This window comes from Lynx rufus, unplaced genomic scaffold (genome assembly GCF_022079265.1).
Source record: "Lynx rufus isolate CCGP_SWC_20201006 ecotype Redwood Valley unplaced genomic scaffold, mLynRuf1.p SCAF_5, whole genome shotgun sequence".
NCBI lineage: Eukaryota > Metazoa > Chordata > Mammalia > Carnivora > Felidae > Lynx > Lynx rufus.
The window spans coordinates 54,366,581-54,385,670 of record NW_025814867.1 but is presented as its reverse complement, the minus strand read 5'-3'; the positions used below and the strand labels follow the sequence as shown (position 1 = coordinate 54,385,670).

The 19,090-nt window shown below is 35.4% G+C and overlaps 1 protein-coding gene across 1 annotated transcript in view; it reads left to right on the top strand.

Moving 5' to 3' along the window:
- KPNA4 (karyopherin subunit alpha 4) overlaps positions 1 to 19,090 on the top strand; it is a 67,943-nt gene that overhangs the window by 23,084 nt on the left and 25,769 nt on the right. The window contains exons 2-8 of the mRNA XM_047098943.1: positions 2,350 to 2,394; positions 3,272 to 3,361; positions 3,472 to 3,501; positions 3,585 to 3,637; positions 6,523 to 6,618; positions 7,141 to 7,226; positions 17,059 to 17,145. Coding sequence (XP_046954899.1) covers positions 2,350 to 2,394; positions 3,272 to 3,361; positions 3,472 to 3,501; positions 3,585 to 3,637; positions 6,523 to 6,618; positions 7,141 to 7,226; positions 17,059 to 17,145 — 487 coding nt within the window. The remainder of the gene's footprint in view (positions 1 to 2,349; positions 2,395 to 3,271; positions 3,362 to 3,471; positions 3,502 to 3,584; positions 3,638 to 6,522; positions 6,619 to 7,140; positions 7,227 to 17,058; positions 17,146 to 19,090) is intronic.

Below are 19,090 nucleotides of genomic sequence, written 5' to 3'. Positions count from 1 at the left end.
TTTGCTTTTGTTTCCCTTGCCTCTGGAGATGTGTTGAGTAAGAAGTTGCTGTGGCCAAGGTCATAAAGGTTTTTGCCTGCTTTCTCCCCAAGGATTTTGATGGCTTCCTGTCTTACATTTAGGTCTTTCACCCATTTTGAGTTTATTTTTGCATGTGGTGTAAGAAAGTGGTCCAGGTTCATTCTTCTGCATGTCGCTGTCCAGTTTTCCCAGCACCACTTGTGGAAGAGACTGTCTGTATTCCATTGGATATTCTTTCCTGCTTTGTCAAAGATTAGTTGGCCATACACTTGTGGGTAAATTTCTGGGTTCTCTATTCTGTTGCATTGATCTGAGTGTCTGTTTTTGTGCCAGTACCATACTGTCTTGATGATTGCAGCTTTGTAATACAATATGAAGTCCGTGATCTGGCTGACTTTTTAGAAAGGGGTTCTTTTACTGGGTCCTTCCTCCCTTGGAGTCTATAAGTAGAATTTAGGAAGGCCTAGAAACTTAGAAAAAATTACATCTTTATTTTTCACTAACTTCTAACTTCTAACAGTGTTTCCTTCATTTAATAATGTAGCCAGTAAACTGCAGCAGTTATTAAAGTTACCTGTGACTTTTTGTCACCACCAGTAAAACATTTTTGCAGGATATCATTATTATCATCACTTTGAAATTATACTAGTTGTTGGACTCACTGCTAGAACCTGTTTAATGTAATAACGAAGTACATATATTACAGTTTTTTCATGCTTAAATATTTTTGACAACTGTATGTCAATATACTTGCTTTTCTTTGTAACCTTATGTATTTCTTATCTGTATTTTAAAACACCGTGTGGAAGGTGTTCATTGATTTCACCAGCTGTCAAAGGAGACTGTGGCATTCAAGAATTAAGATTCCCTGTGAGGATTGCTTTGGTTGTTGTGATAAGAATGAACTGGGGGAGAAGGCAGGCAAGAGCAGAAAGAGGGATACAAGTTAAGAGGCTTTTGCAATAATCTAGGTGAAGGATAATGGAGAGTTGGACCAGAGTAGTGGCAGAGAAGATAGTGATATGTAGTTGGGTTTTGGATAAGTTTTGAAGGTTGAACCAGAGGATTTGTTAGCAGATTGAATGTGTAACATGAGAGAAGAAGAAGAATCCAGGATTGCTCTAAAGTTTTTGTCTGTGCATCTGGAAGAATAGAGTTGACATTTACTGAAATCTCTTTGAAATTATCAGCAGATCTATAATACTGGGTATGTCATAAATTTTTTAAACAGTAACATAAGGCTTATAAAAAGGTACAAAGAATAAAAGAATTCATGGTCTCACCCCCTATATGAACCATGTGAGATCAGATAGAGTTATGTATGTTTGTTAAAAATCAAAAGTTTGGCTTTGGATATAAGTTTGAGATCTTTATTAGACATCTGAGTATTTGTGATTTTGCTATTTCTACTTGGTATGCCCTGACCTATGCAGTCACTAGAAAGAATGAGGGGAACTTATACAAAAAGAACATAAACTTCTGTTGTTCATCTGAAGGTTTGAATGTTTTACAGTGAACATGTATCCATGTGTTAGGTAAGTTTAAAATGAGAAAAATTCATATTAAAAGAATAAGAAAATAGTTACAGTATGTGATAAAAAATTATGTGGTCATTAGAAATAACGAAAAAGAGAGGTGCCTGGGTGACTCAGTTGGGTAAGCTTCCTACTTTTGATTTGGACTCACTCAGGTCATGGTCTCAGAGTTGTGAGATCCAAAATCCAGCTCCACTTCAGGCTTGGTGCTGGGTGTGGAACCTGCTTAAGAGTCTCTGCTTGCCCCTCCCCTGTGCAAGTGAATGCATGTGTTTGTGCACTCTCTCTCTCTCAATAATAATAATAGAAGATATTTGTATATACCACCATGGAAGGGCTCTAAACTCTATAAATTAAGTAAACAAAAATAAGGTGAAGACAAAATAAATCGATAAGTGTGTCAGAATCACAGTAAATCTAACACTGGTCACCTTTAGAGAAAGACCTGGATTGACAGGTAGATGCCCCCACCCCTCCTTTTAAGCAGTTGAGTTTACTAACCTTGTACATGTATTACTTAAGTGTTGTGGTTCATATGGGAGGCGAGCTTATGGGTTCTATTATTCTTTGTATCTTTGTATTTTTATAAATGCTACAGTTTTAAAATTTTATATCTAATATAGAAAATCATATATATATACTATGATCTTTATTATGAGTAAAATGTGACTATGTACATGTATGACTAGAAGAAAAGATTATGGGATGTACATTAAAATGTTACTAGTGGTTTTCTCTGGATGATGGAAATTGGGGTGTTTTTAAAAACATATTTTTCTTTAATTTCTTGTAGACTATGAGAAGACAACGAAATGAAGTTGTAGTTGAATTAAGGAAGGTGAGTCTGATTAATATTGGGTACTTCCAAGCATAATTCTAACAACATTATAGCATATATGGAAGGTACTAAATGTATATTAATCTCAAGTGCCTAGCATTTCTTTTTCTTTTGAAAACTGAAGGATTTTGACTAAACTTAGGCTATTGAAGTTGGCAAGATACAACTTGTCCACTATCCAGAAATAGAGATAAATGAATTCTTATGTGGTGTTTTTCTTCTGTAATTTTTAATAATTTATATGAAGTGTAAGTCATAACTATACAGTTTTACTAAATAATTCTGCTATTTACGGGTGTAAATATGCCCTGAAAAGAACTTATTTTACTTACAAATTTCATCAACTTTTCAAGTATTAAAATAAGTTATGTCTGTAAAAAAAGAAAAATGGGTTATAGTTGGAAATATATATCTTTAAATTTGTCCCACACATTTTAAGTGAAATTTAAGTGGCCCTTGATTTTTGTAAGGAATTGTTGATTTCTGTCTGATTTTGAACTGCCCACCTTTTGCTTTGACTTTGTTTTTAGGTGATAAAGAGAAGCTCCCAGATGATGTATAAAATGGTTTAGTACTTTTAAATAAATATGTATGTTTGGTTCTGGCTTAAACTGTACACTATCTTTTTTAATCAGAATTTTTTGTTTTTCAGTTTGTTTTTATATAGTTCACGGTTCATTAAAAATGTAGTATTTGGGGTTTGGGTCTCAAATTAGTGTTGCTTAAGTGTTTGATTCACAATTTGGTTTAATTTTTCATTTGCGTTTTACTTTTAAAAGGCACTTCCTGTTTCATTTTGTAGGACAGGATTGCATAACCTTTGTATGAAACTATCTTTTTATTTAACTAAAGTTCTTTTTCTGATTTTTTTGTTAAGAATAAAAGAGATGAACATCTCTTAAAGAGAAGGAATGTACCACATGAAGATATCTGTGAAGATTCTGATATAGATGGCGATTATAGAGTGGTAAGTTATCATTATTCTGGTAACATAAAACTACGAATGAAAGATTTTACATAAATAAAGAATTTTAAGGTGACTTTTTAACTTTGTTTTCTCTGTAATTTTTTTTACAGCAAAATACCTCTCTAGAAGCTATTGTTCAAGTAAGTTGAGCGTTTTCCCGTGTCTTCATTTGTATTTCTAATTACTGTGTATCTATATCAAAAATTGTTTTAATTTTTTATAGAATGCTTCAAGTGATAACCAAGGAATTCAGTTAAGTGCAGTTCAAGCTGCTAGGTAAGTTAAATTTTGAGGACATATTTAAATTTCATAACTTACACAAGAATTCTGTTTGACTTTTCACTATGTAATACTACTGTGACTCAAGTTTGATGACAAACAATAAAGAACAGTCCATAGACTGACTAAATTTACTTAAAAATTTTTTTTCTGGTTTAGTGTATTGATAGCAGTTTTTTCTAAACTCAGATAAAGTTTCAAGTTGCAGAATACATAGATGCTAGGAAAGAGTTGATTTGACAGGTTATTGCTAGCAACTAATAGAAAAGCATTATTTATTTATTTTAATTCTTTTATATGTTTTTATTTATTTTTGAGAGAGCACAAGTTGGAGAGGGGCAGAGAGAGAGGGAGACACAGAATATGAAACAGGCTCCAGGTTCTCAGCTGTCAGCATAGAGCCTGACGTGGGGCTCGAACTCATGAACCCGTGAGATCATGACCTGAGCCGAAGTTGAATGCTTAACCAACTGAGCCACACAGGCACCCCAAAAAACGTTATTTATAAAACTTCACTTTTTATTAATAGGTTTAATTTTATAAAAAGTCAGGTTTTTCATCTCCTGCCCAGGTAGCTAATTCTTTTCACAGTCCTTATTTTAATCAAACAATAAATTGAGTTATAAGCTTACTATAGCAGTGTACAGGCAAGTAGACATTAAGATTGAGGGCTATAATTTGCAACTAGGTGGATGGAACTAGAGGGTGTTATGCTAAGTGAAATTAGTCAGAGAAAGACAAATATCCTATGACTTCACTCATATGAGGACTTTAAGATACAAAACAGATGAACAAGGGAAGGGAAGCAAAAAATATAAAAACAGGGAGGGGGATAAAACATAAGAGACTCTTAAATATGGAGAATAAACAGAGGGTTACTGGAGAGGTTGTGGGGGGGGATGGGCTAAATGGGTAAGGGGCATTAAGAAATCTGCTGAAATCATTGTTGCACTATATGCTAACTAACTTGGATGTAAAGTTTTTAAAAATAAAAGATAAAAGATTGAGGGCTACAGAGTTTCCCAGTGGATTTCCAGGTAGGAATATTATGTTATTTTGTATATTTCTGCTGTGAAATCTGTGGTCTAGAGGTGTATGCTCCTATGTTTTAAGAGGGGAACCAGAAAAACTTGTTTCTGAGACGTTTGTATTAATGAATAGGTTATTAGCTTTCCTACTTCTGTGTATTTTAAAAACCCTAGAACAGATAGGAAAATTATAGAATTAACACTATTGCCCACTACAGGTAAAAGAACTTCTTAGAGAGGACTTGGTTATGTAGGAAGAAAATCATAGGAGTATTCACATCTCAAAATGGCAAATTATGTTTATAGATAGAATGAGGATGAAATTTGAGGGGTACCTGGGTGGCTCATTCGGTTGAGTGTCTGACTCTTGATTTCGGTTCAGGTCGTGATCTCATGATTCATGAGTTCAAGCCCCGTGTCGGGCTCCCGTGCAGAGCCTGCTTGGAATTCTCATTCTGTGTCACTGTCTCTGTCTCTTCCTCCCTGCCCCCCCTCCCCAAAGTAAATAAATAAACTGGAAAAAATTGATACATTATGCTCACCATTTTTCATTGTTGATTATTTGATAGTTTTGGAGCAACTCTTCTCAATAGGAGTTCTACAAAATAATTAAAGCCCTAAGGCCCCTAAAGCAGATATTTTCAAATTAGGGTCTTTGTTTTTTTGTGTTTTTTGTTTGTTTGTTTGTTTGTTTAATGTTTATTTATTTTGAGAGTGAAAGGGTACACGTGTGTGTGTGTGCGTGCAAGCAGGAGAGAGGCAGAGAGAGAGGAAGAGAATCCCAAGCACGTTCCACGTTGACCGCCCCAACGGGGGCTCGATCCCACGAACCATGAGATCATAATCTGATCTGAAATCAAGAGTTGAGCACTTAACCAACTGAGCCACCCAGGCATCCCTCAAATGATGGTCTTTGACTCTCTAGGAGATACTGAGACAACTTCGGGGAGTATACAAAATCAAACTCATTTATCAAAAATACTAAGACTTTATTTGCCTTTTTTAAATATGCTAACAATTTACAGTGATGTTGTAAAAGCACCTGTGGTAAAACTTGATGGTACCTTAGCACAGATCAAGACAGTAGCATCAAACTGATCTCATATTTTGTAGATACCATATGCAACATTATGCACTCAGAAAAAAAGGACATTTCTGAATATTTAAGAATGTCCTCAGTGAAGTAAAATGAAGTAAAGTAAATGAAGTAAAATTCTTTTATTAAATCTAGAACCTCGATTAAGAAAGACTGGGTTATTTTCTACTTTGTGTTAAGAATTGTGCCATGTTGTGGAAAATACTGTGAAAAGCATTTAGTATAATTCTTGCTATGTAAAAAGTTTAGAACCTAATTGAGAAGGCAGCGAAGTGTATTAAAAATAGCGATACTTAATAGCAAATGTAAGCATATGCTGTGTAAATGTTCTTGGAATTCAGAGAGGGTACTGTGAAAACATACAACTTGAAATGGACTTTGAATAGATAAGAGTTTGAATAGACGGAAAAGAGGGCATTCCAAGTGTAGGGACTAGGATGTGAAGGGCCTGGAAATGAGATTGAAATGGTGGGACAGACAACTGATCTATTTTTGAATTACAGAGAATGAGATTAGTTAGGTAAAATGGAGCCAACTTGTGGAATGGTTTAGGCTAGGGCAAAGAGTTTTCATTTATTGGGTAGTAAATAAGTAGCCATCACTTGGTTTATATAGAGGAATCATCTGATTAAGCTTTTATAAAATTGCTGTGCAGGGTATTCAAATGAGTGAGGATTTGTGTCATCCCTATGTCAAATATGAATTTGAATTTAATTATATGTCATTAAATTTCACAAGGGTATGTGTGTCTCTTATAGGAAGCTTTTGTCCAGTGATCGAAATCCACCAATCGATGACTTAATAAAATCTGGAATATTGCCTATTTTAGTCCATTGTCTTGAAAGAGATGACAAGTAAGTACATTATTTTAAGAACTAATTTAGAATCTATCTTTTGCAGAAAACAAGATTTTCTAGTAGTTAGTTTGATCTTTAAAGAAAAGGGCTATAAGATGGAACTGAAAAAGCCAAAGGGAAAAACAGTGCAAGGTGTGTTTACACCAAGAGGTGAACATAAAGGCTAAAGAGGAACTTAAGAATGATACATTTAACTTTTAAGCTTTGAGAATTGACAAGTAGTTGCTTGGCCGGTAAGTACTTAAGAAAACTGTTGGGTAGTAATATATAGGTATGTTAATAAAGAGTTTTTACTAAAAATCCGACACCCAAGGAAATTGGATGCTTTTTATACTGAAGAGATACTGTAAATAGTCATTGGAAGTTTAAACAAAAAAAAAAGCTAGATGTATAGGTACCTTTTGAAACAAAATATTTAATACTTTAAAAATGCTCGAGGAGAGGAATGGTTGGCAGATAGTGTATTTGGGCCAATGTAAAAATCCCTACTGTTTCATTAAAATTATTTGTTTTTTGTAGTCCTTCTTTACAGTTTGAAGCTGCATGGGCTCTGACAAACATTGCATCTGGAACCTCTGAACAAACTCAAGCAGTAGTTCAGTCCAGTAAGTTGGTGATTGACGGATCAAATTATGGTTTCTAACAAAGAAGTTAGTAAAAAAAAATAGTGATTCTGTTAAAAGAATATATTATAAAATAATATCTATCCAATAACGGAGTAGTTGAAATAGACCAACTTAAGTATATTACTTTGATCATGCTGTTCCAATGACTGACATTTTCTATTTCCAAAAATTGATTTGATGCTAAATCTGACAACATTTCCTAAGTATAGTAGCGATTATATTGTTGTAGTTTCACTTTATTTATAGGACCTCATACAAATACAAGTGTTTTTTCCCATTGCCATACTACCTCTTGGCCTCTCTTAATGAGATTTTCATCATGCGATTTAGAGAAATCTTTTATAAAGTAGTCCTGTTGAAAAATAGCTTGAAATTTGTTCATTGCTATTTTAATAGGATTGTTTTTCTTTTATGTTCCAAAAGTTGTAAGTGGAAGATTATTGGAAGTAATAACCTGAGTATTGTTTTCATTAATACTATTTAATTCTCTTATCAAACAAAGAAATTAATAATTTTAAAGAAGGTACTTCTAAAATGCTTCTCAGGTGTGTAAGCAGGATGCTTGTCTAAGCCTCTTAAAATCTTAAGCTCTAATTTCTACATGATTTTAAAGGGGAACAGAGGTTTTACCCAAGTAAACATTTTATTTTGTAGACATTTCTGTTCTTATATTACATAGAATATTAATACTACCTTAAATCATGATAAAATTGGCTTAATTTGAGGTTTAAATGGGTTTCGGTTTTTATGTTTGGTTTTATTTTGTATAATTGACTAGTAAATTTTATTATCTCAAGATAATCTTTTAGTCGCTCATTTTGCTTCCTAAGTGCTTTTTCAAGATTAGAAGGAGGCTTAGAATTGGTTTTAACACTGTCAGTCTGTCTTATTTTACCAAATATAATAGATGAATGAATGATTTTTTATGAGTAAAGCATGATCTACATGTACTTAAATAGCATTTTTCAAAGTAAAGTAATATCAGAAGAAAGAAAAAATGGAAGAATCATGTGTTCAGTGCAGTATTACTCTGTTTAGATACAGATTTTTCTCTGTTTCCCATCCTTGTTCTAAAGCAACAGAACCACTTTTTGATTCAGAAGGGCTATGTGGTACAGGAGTCACTGGCCTGTCTAAAGACACATGTGAAGTTTGTTTTTAATTGAGGTGTAATTGACATAAATAACATTAAATTAGTTTCAGGTGTACAACGTAATGACTCAAAATGTATGTATATACACCAAGGGGTGCCTGGGTGGCTCAGTGTTTCAGTGTCCAAACTTGGGCTCATGTCATGATCTTAAGGTTTATGAGTTCAAGCCCCACATTAGCCTCTGCACTTACAGTGCAGAACCTGCTTAAGGATTCTCTCTCTCCCTCTCTTTTTGCCCAGTCCTGTCACACTTGCTGTCTTGCTCTCAAAAAAAAATGTATACATCAAGAAGTGATCACAGTAACTCTAGTTTCCCCATCATCATATCAAATTACATAATATGCATTACAGTATTATTGACTACAGTTACCATGTTGTACATTTCATTTCATTCCTGTGACTTGTTTTATGACCAGAAGTTTGTAACTCTTGGCCCCCTTCTCCTATTTCACCCACCCCCAAAAAACCCTCCCCTCTCTCAACCACCAATCTGTTCTCTGCATCTATGAGTTTTATTTTGTTCATTTGTTTTTTAGATTCCACATGTAAGTGAAATCATACATGGTCTTTCAGACCTGTTTCACTTAGTACCTCAAGATCCATTGACATCATAATGGACAAGGATTTATTTATTTATTTTCTTTTTTTAATGGCTGAGTGGTATTCCATTGTGTGTGTGTCTGTGTCTGTGTGTACGCATGTGTGTGTATACATGTGTACATGTACACACATCTTGTAATCCATCCATCCATCATTTGACACTTTGTTTCCATATCTTGGCTACTGTGAATAATGCTGTAATGAACATAGGGGTGCATATATCTTCAAAGGTTCCAAGCGATTTCACCGTAAGTATCTTTGCTGAAAACACTTCCCCCACAAACGCATTGGCTGTAAAGCAGTTTTGCCATAAAAGTTATCAGAATAACTGGTTGACAGTTTGATTTGATAGTGTGTTTGTTTCATCAAATAATTGACAGTTTGCTTTCATTTCTCCATTGACACGGTACTCCCATTTTTATATTAATCTTAGCCCTCATAATAGTGTATACAGTGGCACAGAGTTTTGAACCCACATTTCTCCTAGAACTTTGAAACATCTATCAACAGACGTGTGACAGCATGCTGAGAAAAGAGAACAAGGTAGAAGACTTTCACAGTGCCATACAAAACTGTTACAAATATGCATGCATCCTTGTATTTAGAAACTTAATACCTCCCTTAAGGAAAAAATTTTAGCGAAAAAATGAGAAAAGGTGATGCCAAATGAAGAGATGAATCAATAAGGAAAAAAATGTATATTATGAAAGAAAGACTTTGAGGACAAGTGCTTACTCTGCAAAATAAAATCAGTTATTTGCATAGAATTACATGAATCTACACACATTTTAAATGTATTCAAATGTTGTATTTTGCAATAAAGTCTTTTTAATTAATGCATTTTTCATTTTGCATTATGTCCTTTTATTTATTTATTTTTAATTTTTTTTTTTTTAACGTTTATTTATTTTTGAGACCGAGAGAGACAGAGCATGAACAGGGGAGGGTGAGAGAGAGAGGGAGACACAGAATCCGAAACAGGCTCCAGGCTCAGAGCTGTCAGCACAGAGCCTGACGTGGGGCTTGAACCCACGAACCGCGAGATCATGACCTGAGCTGAAGTCGGATGCTTAACCAACTGAGCCACCCAGGCGCCCCTCATTATGTCCTTTTAAATGAATGCCCCTCTTTTATGGCATAATTGCGTTATGGCCAATTAGTTATAGGGTGAAAGTGTTTGTGGCAAAGATACTTGTGGTGAAAATACTGGGTACTCTTCTTAAATTTGTTTTCATTTTGCTCAGATAAATACCCAGAAGTGGAATTACTGGATCATGTGTTTTTAGTTTCTTCATTAGCCTCTACACTGTTTTCCATAGTGGCTGCACCAATTTACATGCCCACCAGCAGTGCACCAGGGCTCTCTTTTCTCAGCATCCTGTCCAACACTTGTTGTTGCTTGTCTTTTTGATTAGCCGTTCTGACCAGTGTGAGGTGATACCTCCTTATGGTTTTGATTTGCTTTTCCCTGATGGTTCGTGATGTTGAGCCATCTTTTCATATGTCTGTGGGCCATGTGTATGCCTTCCTTAGCAAGATGTCTATTCAGGTTCTATTCCCATTTTGTAATCAAATGGGGGAGGGGGTTGGTATTCTTTATATATTTTGGATGTTAACCACTTACCAGATACATGATTTGCAAATATACTCTCATTCAGGAGGTTGCCTTTTTATTTTGTTGATAGTCTCCTTGGCTGTACAGAAGCTTTTAGTTTGATGTAGTTGCATTTACTTTTGCTTTTGTTGCTAATTGCATGTGAAGTCAGGTTCAAAAAAATACTGTCAAGAATGATGTCAAGAACCTTACCACCAGTGTTTTCTAGTAGAAATTTTTACAGTTTCTGGTCTTATATTCAAGTCTTTAATCCATTTGAGTTCATTTTTGTATATGGTATAACATTCTGGTTTAGTTTCATTCTTAATGCATTTGGCTATCCAGTTATCTCAACGCCGTTTATTGAAGAAACTGTCCTTTCCCCAATGTCTTTTCTTGCCTCCTTTGCTGTAAATTAATTGATTATATGTACATGGGTTTATTTCTTTTCTGTTGATCTACATCCCTGTTTTTATGCCAACATAGGTACCATACTGTTTTGATTAATGTAGCTTTGTAATATAGTTTGAATCAAGGAGCGTGAGGCCTCCAGTTTGATTCTTCTTTCTCAAGATTGCTTTGGCCATTCAGAATCTTTTGTGATTCCATACAAATTTAGGATTGTTTGTTCTATTTTTGTGAAAACTGCCATTGGGATTTTGATAGGAGCATGGAATATTGTTCCATTTATTTGTTTTTATTTGTTTCATCTGTTTCTTTCATCAGTGTCTTGTAGTTTTTTGCATAGGTCTTTCACCTCCTTGGTTAAATTTATTCCTAGGTATTTTCCTCTTTTTTGATGAAATTGTAAATGGAGTTGTTTTCTTAATTTTTCTAATAGTTTGTAGCATATAAATATGCTACAGATTTTTCTATATTGACTCTGCATCCTGCAACTTTACCAAACTCATTTATTCTAGTAGTATTTTTTATGGAGTCTTTATGGTTTCCTATATGTAGCATTATGTCATCTGCAAATAGTGGCAGTTTTCCTTCCTTCCAGTTTGGATGCATTTCTTTCTATTTGCTCTGACTAGAACTTTGATACTGTTTTGAATAAAATTGGTGAGAGTAGACATCCTTGTCTTAGTCCTGATCTTAGAGGAAAAGTTTTTAGCTTTTCACCTTTGAGTATGATACTAACTATGGGCTTATCATATGAGACCTTTATTATGTTGGGGTACATTTCCTCTGTACCCACTTTGTTGAGAATTTTTATCATAAATGGATGTTGAATTTTGTCAAATGCTTTTTCTACATCTGTTGAAATGATCATATGATTTTTATCCTTCATTTTGTTAATGTGGTATATCATAATTGACTTGCAGATGTTAAACCATCCTTGCATCCCTGAAATAAATCTTACTTGATCGTGACTTACGATTTTTTAAATGTATTGTTGAATTTGGTTTGCTAGGACTTCATTCAGGGTGTTTGCATCTGTATTCATCAAAAATTTTGGCCTATAATACTCTTTATTTGTGATGTCCTTGTCTGAATTTGGTATCAGAGTAATGCTGGCCTCAACTGATTGGAAGGGTACCCTGCTCTTCACTTTCTAGGAAGAGTTTGAGAAGGATAGGTGTTAAATCTTTGAATGGTAGAATTCAACAGTGAAGCTGTCTGGTGCTGGACTTTTTATTGAGAGATTTTTGATTACTGGTTCAATTGCGCTTCTAGCAATTGGTCTATTTAGATTTTCCATTTCTGTCTTGGAAGATGGTAAATGTATAGGAATTTATTCATTTCTTTTAGGTTGTCCAGTTTATTGGCATGTAAATGTTTATAGAAGTCTCTTATGATCTTTTAATTTTCCTTGATAACAGTTGTAACTTCCCAACTTTAATTTATGATTTTATTTATTTGGACCCTCTTTTTTCCTTAGTCTAGCTAAAGGTTCACCAGTTTTTGTTTATCTTCTCAGAAAATCAGCTCTTAGTTTCATTGATCTTTTCTTTTATCTGTTTAGTCTGTATTTCATTTATTTCTGCTCTGATCTTTATTATTTCCGTTTTTCTACTAACTTTGAGCCTTGTTCCTCTTTTCCTAGTTCTTTTAGTAAAGGTAGATTATTTGAGATTTTTCTTGTTTCTTGAGGTAGTCCTTCTGTATCACTGTGAGCTTCAGGTTTAGAACTGCTCTTGTTGCATCCCATAAACTTCAGCATGTTGTACTTTCATTTTCGTTTGTCTCAAGATATTTTTAAATTTTTCCTTTGATTTCTTCCATGACCCATTGATTGTTCAGTAGCATGTTGTTTAATCACCACATATTTATAATTTTTCCAGTTTTGTGATTTTTATTTTCATACCACTGTGTTCTAAAAAGATGTTTGATGTGTTTTTGGTCTTAAATTTCATGAGGTTTCTTTTGTGGCTTAACATGTGATCTGTCCTGGAGAATGTTCCATGTGCACTTGAAAAGAATGTGTGTTCTATAACTTTTGAATGGAATGTTTGTGTATATATATGTGAAGTCATTATGGTCTAATGTGTTGTTTAATGCTAATGTTTTCTTACGGATTTTCTATCTGAATGGTCTATCCAGTGATGTAAGTGGGGTATGAAAGCCTCCCCACTATTTATTGCTGTCAGTTCCTCCCTTTACATCTGTCAATATTTGCTTTATATATTTAGGTGCTCCTATATTGGATTCATAAAGACTTACAAACATTATATTTTCTTGCTGGATTGACCCTGTTAGCATTATGTAATGCCCTTCTTTGTCTTTTATTGCAGTCTTTGTTTTGAAGTCTATTTTGTCTGATACACATAGCTGATACACATGGAATAGCTACCCCATGTTTCTTTTGGTTTCCATTTGTATGAAACCCTTTTATTTCTATCCCTTAACTTTTAGTCTGTGTGTATCCTTACATTTGAGGTGAGTCTCTAGTAGGCAACATATGGATGAGAGTTATTTCCTATCCATTCAGACATTCAGTGTCTTTTTATTTTTAATGTTTATTTCTTTTTTGAGAGGTGGGGAGAGAGAGAGAGCGTGCATGCATGTGAACAGGGGAGGGTCAGAGAGAGAGGGAACAGAGGATCTGAAGTGGGCTCTGCGCTGACAGCAGAGAGCCCAGTGTGGGGCTGGAACCCACAAACTCTGAGATCATGACTTGAGCTGAAAGCAGATGCTTAACCAGCTGAGCCACCCAGGCGCCCCAGACATTCTGTGTCTGTTGATTGGAGAATTTAATCCACTTACATTTAAAGTAATTATAGATAAGTATGTGTACTTACTGACATTTTGTTAATTGTTTTCTGGCTGTTTTGTTGTTCTCTGTTCCTTTCTTCTCTTGCTCTCGTCCTTGTGGTTTGATGCCTTTTCTTGAATGTTATGTTTAAATTCCATTCTCATTATCTTTTGTGTATCTACTACCGGTTTCTGCTTTGCAGTTACCATAGGGCTTACATATATAGCTTTTACATATACCAGAGTATTTTAAGTTGATAGCAGGTTAAGTTTGAACACATTCCAAAACTCCATTTTTACCCCCTGCCTCACATTTTATATCTTGTTATTTTGTATGTCCCTTTAACTGATGGGTGTAATTACAGTTATTTTTACTACTTTTATTTTTTAATCTTCATGCTAGCTTTGGAAGTAATTAGTCTACTACCTTTACCATATATTTCCTTTGTCTACTGATTATTTTTCCTCTCATATTTTTTCTTGTTACAAGTTAATGTCCTTTCTTTTCAGCTTAAAGACGTCTCTTCAACATTTCTTGTAAGGCTGGTTTAGTAGTAGTGAATTCCTTAGTTTTTGCTTGTCTGGAAAACTGTCTGTCTCCTTCAATTAATAATAACTTTACTGGGTAGAGTATTCTTGGTTGGGAATTTTTTCCTTTCAGCACTTTGAATATATCATGCCTCTGTCCTGTAAACCATATCCTGAAAAATCTACTGATAACCTTATGGGGCTTGTCATATATGCATTAAGTTTTTCTGTTGCTTCCTTAATTTACTCTTTTTATCTTTTTTTTTTTTTAATTTTTTTTTCAACGTTTATTTATTTTTGGGACAGAGAGAGACAGAGCATGAACGGGGGAGGGGCAGAGAGAGAGGGAGACACAGAATCGGAAACAGGCTCCAGGCTCTGAGCCATCAGCCCAGAGCCCAACACGGGGCTCGAACTCACGGACCGCGAGATCGTGACCTGGCTGAAGTTGGACGCTTAACCGACTGCGCCACCCAGGCGCCCCTATCTTTAACTCTTGACATTTTAATTATAATGTGTCTTGGTGTGGCTTTTTCTGGATTCATTTTATTTGGAACTTTTTGGGCTTCCCTGATCTGGATACTGTTTGCTTCTCCAAGTTAGGAAAGTTTTTAGTCATTATTTCTTCAAATTAATTTTCTGTGCCTTTCTTTCTCACTTCTCCTGAGAGCCCATTATGGGAATGTGTTCCACTTGATGTTATCCTGTAGGTCCCTTAGCTGTCTTCACTTTTTAAAATTTCTTTTTTCTCTTGCTGCTCTGTTGGGGTGCATTCCATTGCCCTGTCTTCCAGATCATTGATCCTTTCTTCTGCTTTATCTTAACCTGCTATTGAATGCCTCTCCTGTATCTTTCACTTCAGTTATTGTGTTCAGCTCTGTGACTTTTGTTTGGTACTTCCTCGTATTTTCTGTTTTGTTGAAATTTATTCTATATTCATCCATTCTTCTCTCAAGATTGGGGAGCATCTTTATGACCATGTTTTTGAACTCGTTACAGGTAAATTATCTTCATTTCAGTAAAGCTTTTTTCTGGGGTTTTATTTGGCTCTGTTCTTCAGTTTACTTACTTGACTTGACTTTCTGTGTTTGTTTTTTATGTATTAGGTGAAATGGCTCTCTCTCCCAGTCTTGAAGGAATGGTCACAGGAAGACAATGTTTTAGGCAGCAATCTGTGCTATGCTGTGGAGGTGGAGCCTGTCAAAAGTAGTCTCAGATTGTCATTTCCATGGAACCCCCAAATTTAAGACACCCCCCCCCCACCCCAGTGACCAGTACCAGGAATTCAGGGAGTATCCCCTATGTGGACTTTGTGCTCCTGCCAGCTTTGGCAGGGCCACAGGGGAGTGCTAGGCCAGGATGAGCCATCCCACTGGGTTTGGTGGGGTGTGGCTACAGCAGTGCTCAGGGCTGGGGTGAAGGGCTGGTGCAAGTTTTGCTAGCAAGGTAGTATGTATAAAAAATGGCACCTGCCAGCACTTCCATCCTTGGAGAAAGTTCCATAAGACCCTCATCTCTTAGGCTTTAAGCTTAGCCAATGAACCTCCTTTACATATGCTCTAGGTACTTTTCTACCTACTGCTTTTGTGCTGGGTCCTGGGGCAAGTGAGTCTTTTAACAGATTCTTTTAAGAGTGTACCCTTGGTTTCCTACAGCCCTTTGGGTCTCTTGGACATAAGCTCTGTTGGTTTTTAAAGCCAGATGGTTTGGGGGTTTGTCTCTGGTGTCGGTCCCAAGTGTTTGGGTGCCTGATTTGGGGCTCTAACCCCTCCTCAGGGATATGTTCCATATTTATGAGATCCATCCCACTTGTGAATCCCTCCTATTGCGGTGGTGGGCAGGAGTGGCGGCGGGGGGGTGGGGGGCAATGGCTTTGTAAGGAAGGCAGTCTCTGACTCTCTTACCTGTCTCAGTGTGATCTTTTTATCTTTTGATACAGAGGACCTGTTCAGCTAGTTCTGTAGAGAGCATTGTTGTATATGTAGCTGTAGGTTTGATGTGCCATGGTGGAAGGTGAGGTCAGGATCTTACTATGCCACTGTATTAACTGCACCCTCCTGTTATTTCACATTTCCACATTCAAAAGTTATTTCAACAACTGGAGCCCTTTTTATTCCTCCAAATTTGAGAATAATGCTTAATCTGTAAGGAATTTATTTATCTGTTTGTTTATAAGGATTGATTTTTAATTTGGAATTTTATCCAGGTTTAATTATGAATGAAAATTTGCCAACTTGTTACGATATTTTTATGTTGAAACTGCCATTTTGATGGTGAATTAAGTGGTCTGCTAGTTAAAATTTTTCCATTATTCTTACCCTAGTAAAAAAACATTTAATAAATACATTTTTAAAATATATATATATATTAATTTTTTTAAGTGTATTTATTTTGAGAGAGAAAGAAAGCTGAAATCAAGGAGGAGCAGAAAGAGAGAGGGAGAGACAGAATCCCAAGCAGGCTTTGCACTGTCAGATGGAGCCTAGCATGGGCTTCAAACTCATGAACTGTGAGATCATGACCTGAGCTGAAGTCAGATGCTTACCCAACTGAGCCACCCCAGGCACCCCAAATATATTTTTGATAGCTTTCTTTCTTCTTAGGTTTCAGCAAAAACAGATTGATTTTTGGTTTAGAGCATAGTATCTTTAGTCCCCCCCCCCCTTTTTTTAATCAATATTATTGAAATTGAGCTCTAAAACTATTTTTAAACTTTAACTTACATTTTCCTCCTTTAGATGCTGTGCCACTTTTCCTGAGGCTTCTACATTCACCCCATCAAAATGTCTGTGAGCAGGCAGTGTGGGCACTGGGAAATATCATAGGTTTGTATAAAACTTGTAATGCTAGTCCAAAAATTATTATCATATACTGTGTAATAAAAATGACTACAAATAGTGAAAAATGAGAAACAATTTGTCATTTTCAGTACTGATTTTTGTGAAATAATTTATAGAAATTAAGCTGTTTTAAGTGTAAACCTATGGTAAATAGAATGAATTTTTTGTTGCTTATGATACGGTAATATCTTTTTATATATAGACAGCTTTTTAAAAAAATATATAGTCAATCTTAGTTATTTGAGTAATTATGAAATATGTATCTCCTTCCTTTATTGTGTTGATGTGTCCATTTTATTCCTTAACTCTCCATTGTCATAGAAACTACTAAGAAAAAAGGTGGTACAAAATAAACCAATAAGTTTTCTCCATAATGGCAGTTCTAAAAAGAGTATAAATGGAAATTTTTAGTATTTTTTATAGATTTTAGTATGGTAAAATACAATAATGTTATCCATTATTATTGTGAGGTCGTCATCCTACAGAAGATGTTTGTAGCTTATAGACCGTGACATTAAATGTTGAACACCATGATTACCGTACTTTTCAGTTTTTCTTTGACATAATTGTAGGAAGAATAAAGACAATTCTAATATTTCAAGATTAAAATTTTTTTTTTAATGTTTACTTATTTTTGAGAGAGAGAGAGAGAGAGAGAGACAGAGTGTGTGAGAAGGGGAAGGGCAGAGAGAAAGGGAGACACAGAATCTGAAGCAGGCTCCAGGCTCTGAGCTGTCAGCACAGAGCCCAACACGGGGTTTGAACCCACAAGGTACGAGATCAATACCTGAGTCTGACACTTCCCAACTAAGCCACCCAGGCGCCCCTCAAAATTTGTTTTTAAACTAGATCTAAACTTTACTCAAACTCCAAAATTTAAAAAACTGTCCTCCAGTGAATGGAGAATGGAAAAAAAACTGGAATCTGAACTGTATTGTGTCCCTTAGTATTAAAGTTTATTTTGGGGGCGCCTGCGTGGCTCAGTCAGTTGATCATCCGACTTCGGCTCAGGTCACGATCTCATGGTGTGTGAGTTCGAGCCCTGCGTCAGGCTTTGTGCCGACAGCTCAGAGCCCGGAGCCTGTTTCGGATTCTGTGTCTCCCTGTCTCTCTGACCCTCCCCCGTTCATGCTCTGTCTCTCTGTCTCAAAAAAATAAATAAAGGTTAAAAAAAATTTTTTTAAGTTTATTTTTGCCACAGACCATTGTTCTTGCATGGAAGTAGTCAGTATTACTTTAATGTACCTCTTCTATATTACCCTTTGGGGGGACCAAGATAGAATGCAGAGGGATGGTTAGTGTCCCACAAGTAGGAGTTTTAAAATGGGAGAATTTCTCCGTAAAGTGTTATTCACATATGATCTGTTGCTGTTAAGAATGCTATCTTTTGTGTATTCAAATTCCTTCACCCCTTTGCTTTTATACTAAATTTTAGATTTAGAGCTATTAATGCAGTATCTTGATCTTTGGTTTTCAATTCCTGTGACATCGTAGAGTAATTAGACTACATGGATGCCAAAAGAACAGGGATTTTATCTCCAAATATTGCAGTGCAAAGAAAAGGATTTTCATTTGTGGAATGTAATACTTAACATGACTTTCATGCTAGAAATTACGGCAATACTCTAGATACAGAAATTCCATTTGGCAGTTCTCTAAGGCAATGATTCTCAAACTTTTAACTGTTTTCAGTATCCTATGATAAGGGCTTGAATTCTTGACCCAGAATTCTGGATTCATAGAGTTTGTTTTAACAGATCTGGGATAGGGCCCAAAAATTACTTTGGGAACTGCTCTAGGGATATTGGTTCATTCCTCCACCCACTCCTTTTTTTTGACATAGTTTTTTATTTTTTAACTTTATTTTTGACATAGTTTTTTTTTTAAATATGTCAAATAATTTGCAGTTAATACTTTTGGTACTCTGATA